This window comes from Saccopteryx bilineata, chromosome 8 (genome assembly GCF_036850765.1).
Source record: "Saccopteryx bilineata isolate mSacBil1 chromosome 8, mSacBil1_pri_phased_curated, whole genome shotgun sequence".
Classification (NCBI taxonomy): Eukaryota; Metazoa; Chordata; class Mammalia; order Chiroptera; family Emballonuridae; genus Saccopteryx; species Saccopteryx bilineata.
In genome coordinates this window covers 6,520,630-6,533,068 of record NC_089497.1, presented here as the reverse complement: position 1 = coordinate 6,533,068, position 12,439 = coordinate 6,520,630, and the positions used below count along the sequence as shown (strand labels likewise).

Sequence of the window (12,439 nt, the reverse complement as noted above, 5' to 3'; positions counted from 1 at the left end):
TTGGAGTTTAGAACAATTCGTCAGCCGTCAGAAGCTGACATGGGCCCTCTTGAAATCCTTTTACTTCACTTTGAAGAAATGAAACTGCTTTGCCAGGGCTCTCTATTCCTTCTCTGCACGGCCTTCTGTGAAGTAGCCTCATCCCGCCTGCTTCTGTCTGTCTGAGGTGCTGGTAAACCTCAGGGAACAGAGTTTCTCTCTCCGGTTAGTGCCCTGCGGGAACACCTGCTGCCCTTAGCCTTCAGCTCCCCACTCAACACTCTTCCTTTCGACAGTGACTCAGAGGTGTTCTTCCAACGTGGTCCTACGAGAATTGGAGGCTCATACAAAAAGCTGGTTTACCGTGAGTACACGGATGCCTCCTTCACCAGCCCGAAGGAGAGGAGCCCCGAAGAGCTGCACCTTGGCATCCTGGGTGAGTGCTTGCAGATGTAACGGACCGTGGACCGTGTGTGCTCTGGCCCTGGGCTACACCAGCCTTGGCAAAAACAGGATGTGCAGGTCCTGCAGCGTGACTTCTACATGAAACTAGGGCTGCGGCAGGCCCATCGTCAGTAAGGCATAGCAGTATTTACATTTCCAAGTGGAAGCTATCGAGAGTAACGCTTCCTCGTTAAAAACCATGCTGGCTTCCATCATGACGTTTTGTTTCTCCGCAGAGGGAAGGGGAGTTGTGTGTTCAGGGGACAGACAGCATTGTAGACGAGGAAGCTCGTAGCCTCTGTTTTTAGCTAAAAGATACATTCCTGTAGAAATAAACTCCAGGCTACTGATGAGACAGGCTGGGTTTGTCTTGGTACCTTCTGTAGGCTGCCCTCAGACAGAGCCCAGAGACCTGTCCTTGCTCAGGTAGGATAGCAGAGTGGGTGAATTCAGACTGTCCTCACTCTTCAGCTGTTAGCTGTGTGACCTCAGCTTCCTGTGCCTGTTCCCTTTCTATAAAATGGGAACAATAATAACAGGAATGAATGGGCCTTCCCTCATAAAGTTGTTGTAAGGATTAAATGAGTTAATTCACATGAACACTCAGAAAAACACACAGGAAGCTCTCAATAAATAGCGTTTTACATATTGCATAAAGTACTTTTGTACTATGTATCTATGTTTTCCTCTACATTTGGTGATCGTATGAATCTTGGCAATGGGAAATGCACAGGTGTTGTTCTTCACGTCCAAGACAGTTGAATTTACCCCCTTTGGCTGGCCAAGGTTTTATAGCAATCCCCTGATTCTTGAGGTGGCATTCCCCCCAACTCTTGAGAGAGCTAACACCCGTCTAGCCACCGGAAGACTAGCATGAACAGAGCATCAACCCTGCAAATAGTTTTTTTGTAGATGTATAGAGATTGTGGACTGACTTGGATAGAAATGCTACCGAATTTTATTAACCCAAAGCTGAATCAAAAAGCCCTGCTCATCTCTCTCCGAGCTCACCCTGTCAAACTGATAATGGACTTTCGAAAACCAGGCTTGGTATCTGCCGCAGACAAGAATGGTGCTCACCGTGGTCCTCGCTACAGAACAAGCCAAAGAAAACAACTGTCTCATGTATTCTGTATGCTGTGTGCCCAGAAGGACATTCTTTCTTTGTCCCTAGGTCCTGTCATCTGGGCAGAGGTGGGAGACACCATCCGAGTCACCTTTCGTAACAAAGGAGCGCATCCTCTCAGCATCGAGGCAACCGGAGTGAGAGTCAGTAAGAGCAATGAGGGCACGTACTATGCCTCCAGTCACAACCCCCAGAGCGGAGGTGAGTGCGTGCTCTGGCCAGTCTATGCGTGACCCCCCGCAGTGCACTCACCTGGCCCTGGGAGGGGGGGATGGTGGTCCCACCCTGGCAGACACTGAAGGCAGGCCCCCCAGGCCCACACCCAAGCACACTGCTCAGACACCAGTGGGGAGCAAGGACATCCCTCCTCCCAGCATTTCCAGCTGGGTTATGGAACACTGGCCTGCCTTCATGGGTGGTACTTATTTATTATTCAGTTATTTAAAGTGAGAGGAAGGGAAGCAGAGAGACAGACTCCTCTCCTGCATGCATCCAACTGGGATCCACTCGGCAAGCCCCCTACGGGTGGGATGCTCTGCTTATCTGGGACCGTTGCTCAGCAACTGAGCTATTTTTCCTGCCTGAGGCAGGAGGCACCACAAGCCAAACTCAGCACCTGGGGTCAACTTGGTCAAACCAATTAATGGCTGCCTGAGGGGAAGAGAGAGAGAGAGAGAAAGAGAAAGGGGGGAGTGGTGGAGAAGCAGATGGTTGCTTCTCCTGGGTGCCCTGACCCTGAATTGAACCCAGGACATCCACACACTGGGCCAACATTCTACCACTGAGCCAACTGGCCAGGGCCTATTTGGGTGGTTTTTAAATTTTAAAAAATGTGCTTGCAGTTACCGTATAAGAATATTGGATGCTCATTTTAGAATATTTGAAAAATATAAAAAGGTATAGCCCAAAGTATTACTCACAGTTCTATAGAGAACCACAATTATATTTTACATAATTTACCTACTCTTTCATTTGTTTATGTATAATAAATATTTTAAATATGGTTGAAGTTGTGGTATATAAATATACTTATCATTATAATTTTGTACCCAGAATTTGTTTCCTTAGCATTATAAGCACTTTACAAATATAATTTAAATGATCCACAGTATTCCACCATATGGATGTATTGAGGTGTTTTTATATGTCAAGGCTGACCGATACAGGCTGGCGGCTTTGCCACCGCTCGCAGAGTGACCGTGGGCAAGTTACTCAGTCTTTCTGGCCTCCGTTTCCCCCAAGTGTAAAATTGGGAGGTTTAAACGGGATTGTCAACAAACTCTCCTTCAGTTATACAATTATTTTCAGTTCAGTTTTATTCAGTGGAATATCCACTGGTTGCCTCCTATATCATTGTGTTGTTCTAGCTGATAGAAGTATACAGTCAATGATTGCCTTCAAGAAGGTTAAGTTGTATTGGGGTAAGGGGGGGAGGGGGTACTCACAATACAACATGAAAGGTGCAAGAGCCGTTCTTAGCGGCTCTGAGAGCGCAAAGAGCCGCCCTGTCCTCGACCATTCAGGCTGCTACAACTAAATGCTACAGGCTGGGGTGGGGAAAAAACCCACAGAACCTTATTTCTCACAGATCTGAGGCTGGAAGCCCAAAGTCAGGCCGTCTTCTGGGTCTCAGACTTCTTATTGTGTGCCCACCTGCTGAAAGGGCTCAGGAACTCTGTGGAGCCTCTTTTATAAAGTCACTAATCCCCTTCCGGAGGGCTCCACCCTCATGACCTAATCACCTCCTGAAGGACTTACCTTCTAACACCATCCCATTGGGCGTCTGGATTCCAACGTGTGAATTTGGGGGAGGGGAAACACAAACTTTCTGACAGTAGCAGGAGCCAGTCTCAGACAGAGGTTTAGAGGAGGCCTCTTGGAAGAAGTCCCACCCCTCGGTGACCTGACAGGAGCACCAGTAGGATTCCGTTCTAATTCCTAAGGCGCTCAGAAGTGGGTAATCCTAGACTACACCGCATCTGCTCTGTGGCTCACATCGCCACTGTACCAGGTACACGTAATGTCACCAATGTTATCTTTCTTCAGATGTGCCTCCTTCTTCAGCCTCCCAGGTGGCTCCCAAAGAAACGTTCACCTATGAGTGGACCATCCCTGAAGAAGTGGGACCCACTTACAAAGACCCTGTCTGTCTAGCTAAGATGTATTATTCTGCTGTGGATCCCACCAAAGATATCTTCACTGGGCTCATCGGGCCAATGAAAATATGCAGGAAAGGAAGTTTACACGAGAATGGGAAACAGGTGAGACGAATGAGGGAGAATGAAAATAATTTCCCAGCCCCTCTGAATTATCGTTATTATAAAGAGATTTCTGAGTTTTGAGGCTGAAAGGATTCTACACATAATGTTTACTATATAATTTTTTCAAGCTTATCACATCTATATTATGCAGAGACTCTCTGACTCACATGATTGTTCCAAGATGAGCTGGAAGCAACATTTTCCTTGGAATCTGACATTTTTTTGTGATACAATTACACATAAAATATTTACACACACGTAAAAGAAGTTATTAATGGTAATGTTATTCAGCATTCACTGAGGAGAGTATTGCTTAAAATATTTTTCAGAACTGAGAAAATGACTCTTAGACCTAGAAATAGAAATATCTAGCCCCATTATTGTTTTTATGAACCTTTAATAGATGAGAACTCATTTTAAAATGCCTTCAGTGTAATTATCAGAGCCTAGAATCATCATAATAATTCCTTAATATAATCAGATTTACAATCAATGTTTACATTTCCCCAATGTCTTTTGTTTTGCATTTGTTTGAATAAGTAAATAACTCACAGTCAGTTGACATATTTCTCCAGATTTTTTGTTGTTGTTGCAAGAGTCATTCATCCCGTCGAAGTTTCCCATGTCCAGATTTTACTGACTGCATTCCTGTGGTATCATTTAACATTTTTCTTTCACTTTCCATTTCTTATAAATCCATGGTTAGATTCCCTGGTTTGATCAGATTCAGGCCAAATTTTTTGTTTGTTGGTCTTTGGCAATTACCACTTCACGTGTGGTACTGGGTACTTCTGTCAGGGAATAGATACTACGGAAGTATCTCTCCACATTCAGCCACGGATAACCATTTCCCAGACGCACAAACTAGTCGAGTAGCCATTTTCTCCACCACTGTGCACTTGTGTCAGGGAATAGATACTACGGAAGTGTCTCTCCACATTCAGCCACAGATAACCATTTCCCAGACGCACAAACTAGTCGAGTGTTGCACACTAGTAATATTCTGATTCCATCACTCCTTTGTTTATTAGCTAGTCTACTTCTATAAACACAAACTACCCTCAGTGGACTCTGTGCTTACACTGAGGTGTGGATTATATAGGAAAGGAATGACAGGTGTTTAATTCTTTTTCTTTACAAGTTTTCAAATTAATAGTTTTCCTGAGCATACTTCAAAGGCTCTTGATCATTTCTTGTTAAGCACTATTGTGACCTTGTGGATTTCAGCATATTTGATGTGCTTTAGTTCATCACCATTGGGCCTACTGGTGCTACACATAGCCTATTTTTTGCCACTGGAAGAACTTGTTTAGGTTGACACTTTCATTTTTACACGAACTTAGTAGTCTTTGAAGCTTCTTTGATTTCTAGTATAAAAAACTATTATAGATTTTTTTTTCTCTTTTTCCAAGTGAGAGGAGGGGAAATAGAGAGACGGACTTCTGCATGCGCCCCAACTGGGATCCACATGGCAACTCCCATCTGGGACCAATGCTCTGCCTATTTGGGGCCATGCTCATAACCCAGCTATTTTTAGTGCCTGAGGCAGAGGCTCCATGGAGCCATCCTCAGTGCCTGGGCCTATGTGCTTGAACCAGTTGAGCCATGGCTGCAAGAGGTGGAGAGAGAGAGAGAAGGGGGAGAAGGAGAGGTGGAGAAGCAGATGGGGACTTCTCCTGTGTGCCCTGACCAAGAATCAAACCCAGGACATCCACACGCTAGGCCAATGCTCTACACGAGGGGTCCCCAAACTTTTTACACAGGGGGCCAGTTCACTGTCCCTCAGACCATTGGAGGGCCGGACTATAAAAAAAAACTATGAACAAATCCCTGTGCACACTGCACAGATCTTATTTTAAAGTAAAAAAAACAAAACGGGAACAAATACAATATTTAAAATAAAGAACAAGTAAATTTAAATCAACCAACTGACCAGTATTTCAATGGGAACTATGCTCCTCTCACTGACCACCAATGAAAGAGGTGCCCCTTCCAGAAGTGCGGCAGGGGCCGGGTGGCCCACGGGCCGTAGTTTGGGGACCCTGGCTCTACACTGAGCCAACTGGCCAGGGCCAATTTGTTTTGTCTTTTAATATTTACTTTTTTATAATTTGATTTTTAAAAATATTTAGATATTTACACTTATTTTTATTTAGTTTTGTTTAAAATAAAAAGCATTTCAGACTCTCAATATGTTTATTTATATTCCATGTGTCATGACGCATTGTGTTCTCATGGACGTTATTTACTAAATATGTGATAATTCATTTTTGTTTCCTTTTTAATAGTTACTTGGATCAAATATGACCTTTTTATATTCCTTTCTTTAACCTTTTGCCCTTTTATTGGTAATTTTAAGTTTTCTTATCTTATCATCAGAAAAGGTGACTCATAAATGTTTCACTTTAGTTTTCTCTGTAGGTTAGAATATAAAGTGATTGTAGCATTTCCTATTAGAAACTTCACCCATCTGAAAATGTCTTTTTGTTATTCTTGGTCTGATACAGAATTTTAATAACAATCTTTTTCTCCTCTAAACCATACATGCTACCCACTCTTTCTCTGATACTTACTGTGGTAGAGAAGTCCCATGATTTCCACTATTATATATTATCATTATGTCTCCTCTTTTATAACTTCTCTCTAAAATCATTGCTATGTGTATATTTTTCATTTTTGAATCTTTTCTTTTGGTTTATGGGAGAATTTATTTATTTTTCAGAGAAAGAGACAGAGACAGATAGGAAGGGAGAGAGATAAGAAGTATCAACTCGTAGTTGCAGGCCTTTAGTTGTTCATTGATTGCTTTCTCATATGTGCCTTGACTGAGGGGCTCCAGCAGAGCGAGTGACCCCTTGCTCAAGCCAGTGACCTTGGCCTTCAAGCCAACTGACCTTCGGGCTCAAGCCAGTGGCCATGGGGTCATGGGTATGATCCTACGCTCAATCCGGTGACCCTGCACCCAAGTTGGTGACTCCGTGTTCAGTTGGGTGAGCCCACATTCAATCTGGAGACCTTGGGGTTTCAAACCTGGGTCCTCATTGTCACAGGCCAGTGCTCTATCCACTGTGCCACCGCCTGGTCAGGCTATGGGAGAATTTCTTAAGGTCATCTCCATAACTGATTTGAGTTTTCTTCAGCATCTAGACTTCAAGTCTCTACTTCAGCTGGATTTTTAAAATTTGACAATTATAGCTTTGCTCTGAAAACAATCTCAGGAAAAAGACATGCAGTGATCTCTGATGAAATTTTCTCTGCTTTGCAGTAGTGACCAGCTCTCAGATTAGATGCTTTGGAGCCTTTGACTGCCTTCTTCTGACCTACTGAACCATTTCATAGACCAGAGAGCATTTCTACTTGCTTATTTTTCACCTGGGATGGGGAAAGAGGACGAGAATGTTTGTTCAGACGCCTGGTTGTGCGAATTCTTGTTCCAAGGCCTCTGGCCTGTGGTTCCTTCCCTCCCAGCATTCCTCCCTCCAACCGGCAAGCCCTGCTTTGCCTCACAGGATCCTCCTCGTGTTCACGCACGTGGATGGCACTTTCCCTGATTTCAAGCACAGGCACATGTCCCGCCCGCCCCCCACCCCATTTTAACAATGGTTCCGAGTGGGTTCAGGTAGTATTGGCAGAGCTGGCCGGGAAGGTAGGGAGAGGAGACGCAGAACTTGCAGGTGCAGTGAGAGGTTTACGTCATCGTACTGAGCCAGACCCACCACACAGATACTAGCGAACACTCTGGCGGTCAGCGGGACTGTTCCGTGGGCCCCAGTGGACAAAGGAGGATGGAAATTCGGTCCTTACCCCTCAGGAAGTGTCGTGTACCTGGGAGACTTTGTCCTTCATGCCCTTTCTTCACTTCTTTGTTTTTGTTTTGATTTACAGAAAGGCGTAGACAGGGAGTTCTATTTGTTCCCCACAGTCTTTGATGAGAATGAGAGTTTACTCTTGGACGATAATATTAAAACGTTTACAACCACACCTGATCAGGTGGATAAGGAAGACCCAGACTTCCAGGAATCTAACAAGATGCACTGTGAGTATGACCTCGTCCATGAGCTGTCAGGGTACTGCGCCTGACACTGCCAAGGTACTGCGCCCACGAGCTGTTGGGGTACTGTGCCCACGAGCTACCAGGGTACTGCGCCCACGAGCTACCAGGGTACTGTGCCCAACGCTGCCAGGGTACTACTGTGCCCACGAGCTGTTGGGGTACTGCGCCCACGAGCTGTCAGGGTACTGCGCCCACGAGCCGCCAGGGTACTGCGCCCACGAGCTGCCAGGGTACTGCTGTGTTGCGCAGAGCACTTTTCGTGATGCCGAAATCCCAATAGCTTTGCCTGTTGTTCAGTTTTCAATAAATGATCCAGTACAATGTGGGGTAATATCTCTGGTGAGTTAATGTATTGGTTAATTCTCATCTCACTTAACTCAGGATAAAACATACAAATTATGTCAATTAGATGCACAGTCCTTAAAATGCAATCAGCATTGCCCAGGGCTTGTCGGAAGTGCACCCTTTGGGCCCCCACCCTGACCTACTGGATCAGAAACTTCGGGTGTGAGGCCGTAGTCTGTGTTGGACATACCCTTGGGGGTCCTGACAGAAGCTCACTTTTGAGAACTACTTGATTAGATGATTTTCTCTTCTGTGGCTGAATAATGGCAGGCTTACTTTATTATTTAATGTTTAGAAATGGTCTCAGCTCCCAGTAAACTTCAGTGACTCTCACTCTTGACTTCACAACAGAATCCCCTGGGTGCTTTCAAAAACCATTAGAACTGTTTCTTAAATGCTCAGGACAACCCCAGAGGTTTCTATTTAATTGAAACCTCGCCTCAGATTTGTTTTGGGTTCCCAGTGTATTTCTAAAATGCAGTTAGAGTTATGAGACAATACTCTAATTGTTGAAATACACACACACTAATAGACAACATGAAATTATTGTAGTGAGAAGAAAAAAATGTAAAATTGTGTTACAGATGTTTTTTTAGTTGGATTGATATTAATTATATTACTTACAATCTTTATTTATTTATTACTTTTCTTCTTCTTCTTTTTTTTTTTTACACTTGATCTTAGGCAAAAGGCCAAGAAACGATCTTTTTTTTTTTTAAATGAGAAGGGGAGATAGAGAGACAGACTCGCACATGTGCCCCGGCCAGGACTCACCCGGCAACCCCCATCTGGGGCGATGCTCTCCCATCTGGGGCCATGCTCGCAACTGAGCTGTTTTTAGTGCTTGAAGTGGAGGCTCCATGGAGCCATCCTCAGCACCCAAAGCTGATGTGCTTGAACCAATCGAGCCCTGGCTGTGGGAGGGAAAGAGAGAGAGAGAGAGAGAGAGAGAGAGAGAGAGAGAGAGAAAGGGGAGGGGTGAAGCAGATGGTCACTTCTCCTGTGTGCCCTGACCAGAAATCGATCCCGGGACATCCACACGCCAGGCTGACACTACCACTAAGCCAACCAGCCAGGGCCACCCACAGTCTTTAAAATGTTCCTTTGGATTTTGCATTTTTTTGCGTTTTGGAGGAGGCAAAGATACTATCTGTTGAAAACAGCCGTGAGAGAACGCTTCCTGCAAATACTCTGCCCGATGGATTCAAGCTGAATCAGAGAACTTTTCATCTAGAACGACAGACCAGTCGCAGTATCCAGTGTCCACCCAGGAAGAGCTGTTCCTACCCCTCTGTTTGGGTGTGCACAGTGTGGCCCTTAGAGAACCGAGCAGCGAGCAGCGGCTGGCTGGGAAGAGCATGAGATTCCCAGGGGCGGAGCTTCGGGCCCTTAGAGAACCGAGCAGCAGCGGCTGGCTGGGAAGAGCGTGAGATTCCCAGGGGCGGAGCTTCGGGCCCTTAGAGAACCGAGCAGCCTGTGCACAGTGTGGCCCTTAGAGAACCGAGCAGCGAGCAGCGGCTGGCTAGGAAGAGCGTGAGGTTCCCAGGGGCGGAGCTTCGAGGACTCTGTCCTTGGCTCTGCTCTGTGGCCCGGGCTGCTCAGGAGGGTGCATCCAGGAGTCGCAGAGCCCCTCCTGACACACGGAGGGTCAGAGAGGCCCACGTGGTTCTTTAAAAACTTAAACAGCATTGGCTCTGGCAAGCCTGGGAGGCGGTTGTGTGGTAGGACAGGAGGTAAACCACACTCATGGTGTTGTCTCCACCTTTCACAGCCATGAACGGATTTATGTACGGGAATCAGCCGGGTCTCAACATGTGCAAAGGAGACTCGATCACGTGGTACCTCTTCAGCGCTGGGAACGAGGCCGACGTGCACGGGATTTACTTTTCCGGCAACACATTCCTGTCGTCGAGAGGAGAAAGGAGGGACACAGCCAACCTCTTCCCCCAGACGAGCCTCACCCTCGCCATGCAGCCAGACACCGCAGGTGGCTTTCTTTCAAGTCCTGACACGTCTCTATCGGGGCAATTTCCGGGGTTCTGGGTTAACATCCTGCATTGGGTGATAAGCTCATCCCTGCCCCAAGCCTCCCAGGACCCCTTCCTTCCCCGGGAAGTGGCCTGGGCCACTGCCAGCTGCAGGCCAGACAGGTCCATGTCCTGTTGTCGGCGAAGGGGAGGGAGTGACAACAGAGGAGACCGGATTTCTCCCATTTCCACAGAGCAGGACCCGTGAGCATGCTTCTTTTGTGTTTTGATCCTTTTAAGGCTAGCTGGCAAATCAGACTAGAAAGGGGATGACTCCCTAAAGGCGCTGGTGTCTGATTCTCATCATTTCTTCATCCCCTAGATGTAGTGTTTGCTTGTCAGTTTGTTGCAAGTGAATGAGTATCTTATACCAGAACGATAGCCATGCAAATGCAGAGAGTCCTGCAGGTCTGGGTCTGATGGAATGAAACAAACTAAGACAAAGTGAAAATATGCTAACTGGCTTCAGCCTTTAGGTTATTTTTATTTATTTTTTTCCTTCTTTTCCAAGTGAGAGGAGGGGATATAGAGAGATAGAGTCCCACATATGCCCTGACCGGGATCCACCTGGCAATCTTCATCTAGGGCTATTGCTCCGGCCATCTGGGGCCATCCTTGCAACTGAGCTATTTTTAGCACCTGAGGCAGAGGCCTTACAAAGCCATCCTCAGTGCCTGGGGCCAATGCACTCAAACCAATTGAGCCATGGCTGAGGGGGGGGGTGGAGAAACAGATGTTCACTTCTCCTGTGTGCCCTGACTGGGAATTGAACCCAGGACACCCACATACCGGGCTGATGCTCTATCACTGAGCCACGGCCAGGGCCAGCTTCAGGTTTTATTTGGTTCATTATGTGTCACTAAAACGGTAGACAGGTCCAATGTCTCCTTTTCCTTCACTCATTAGATAAGTGTAAATATATACCCGTAAACAAAAGAGGTAAGGTGTCTGCCTTCATACGGCTGATAAGGATCCTGAAGAAAAATAGGCAGGAGAAGGGTCTGGTGACAGATGTGGGGAGCTGGGAAAAGATTCTTGAAGGAGGTGACAATTAAAGAGAGGTTTGAATGAGATGGGTGCAAGGGCCAGGTGTATGCTCTGGAAAGAAATGTTCTGGCCAGAGGAAGCAGCAGATGCAAAGGGCCTGGGGCACACACAACCTGGACCTGTGGCTGGAGCAGATAGAGGGGGTGGGCAACGGGGTCAGAGGTGTGAGAGGCCAGCTCATCTAAGCCAGGCCACAGCAAGGACTTGGATGTTGATCCTGAGTGACGTGTGGGGAGCCACCGAGGGCGCTGAGCGAAGAAGGTGTGACACGCTTTCTTGTTTACCTTTCAAGGGACTTTTGATGTTGAGTGCCTCACCACCGACCACTACACGGGCGGCATGAAGCAGAAGTACACTGTGCACCAGTGCAAGCAGCTGCCGGAGAACCCGTACCTGTACCTTGGAGAGAGGACCTACCACATCGCGGCGGTGGAGGTGGAGTGGGATTACTCCCCGAGCCGGCAGTGGGAGAGGGCGCTGCATCGTTTGCAGGAGCTGAAGTAAGTCTCCAGACTCCGCTTCCCAGCTCTTTCGTTTTCTTTCCAAGAAGGAAGAGTTAAGTTAAACTGCAGTAAAAACAGTTGCGTTAAAACAGTAACAACAAGCTCTGGCCGGTTGGCTCAGTGGTAGAGCGTCGGCCTGGCGTGCAGGAGTCCCAGGTTCGATTCCCGGCCAGGGCACACAGGAGAAGCACCCATCTGCTTCTCCATCCCTCCCCCTCTCCTTCCTCTCTGTCTCTCTCTTCCTCTCCCGCAGCCGAGGCTCCATTGGAGCAAAGTTGGCCTGGGTGCTGAGGATGGCTCTGTGGCCTCTGCCTCAGGTGCTAGAATGGCTCTGGTTGCAACAGAGCGATGCCCGGGATGGGCAGAGCATCGCCCCCTGGTGGGCATGCCGGGTGGATCCTGGTCGGGCGCATGCGGGAGTCTGTCTGACTGCCTCCCCGTTTCCAGCTTCATAAAAATACAAACAAACAAACAAACCCCAGTAACAACAAAGTGTTTCCTAGGAATCCTCATTACTGTCTGCTTCTCTCAAAGGAAAATTTCCATGTATCTCGTGATTCTGTGTGGTCACTCATGTTTCTTTCTTTACTATTGGACTGTCTTCTCACATTCATGTGCCCTTGTCATGGATTTTCTCTTTTTCTTCTCCTTCT

The 12,439-nt window shown here is 46.9% G+C and overlaps 1 protein-coding gene across 4 annotated transcripts in view; it reads left to right on the top strand.

Annotated features, from left to right (window-relative positions):
• Window positions 1-12,439, top strand: part of CP (ceruloplasmin) — a 63,327-nt gene that overhangs the window by 17,263 nt on the left and 33,625 nt on the right. For 3 of the 4 annotated variants that reach the window (XM_066240828.1, XM_066240829.1, XM_066240831.1), the window contains exons 7-12: window positions 276-415; window positions 1,598-1,750; window positions 3,596-3,810; window positions 7,696-7,846; window positions 9,981-10,196; window positions 11,576-11,783. In XM_066240828.1, the coding sequence (XP_066096925.1) occupies window positions 276-415; window positions 1,598-1,750; window positions 3,596-3,810; window positions 7,696-7,846; window positions 9,981-10,196; window positions 11,576-11,783 (1,083 nt within the window). The remainder of the gene's footprint in view (window positions 1-275; window positions 416-1,597; window positions 1,751-3,595; window positions 3,811-7,695; window positions 7,847-9,980; window positions 10,197-11,575; window positions 11,784-12,439) is intronic. The other variant, XM_066240830.1, reaches the window with a different exon arrangement.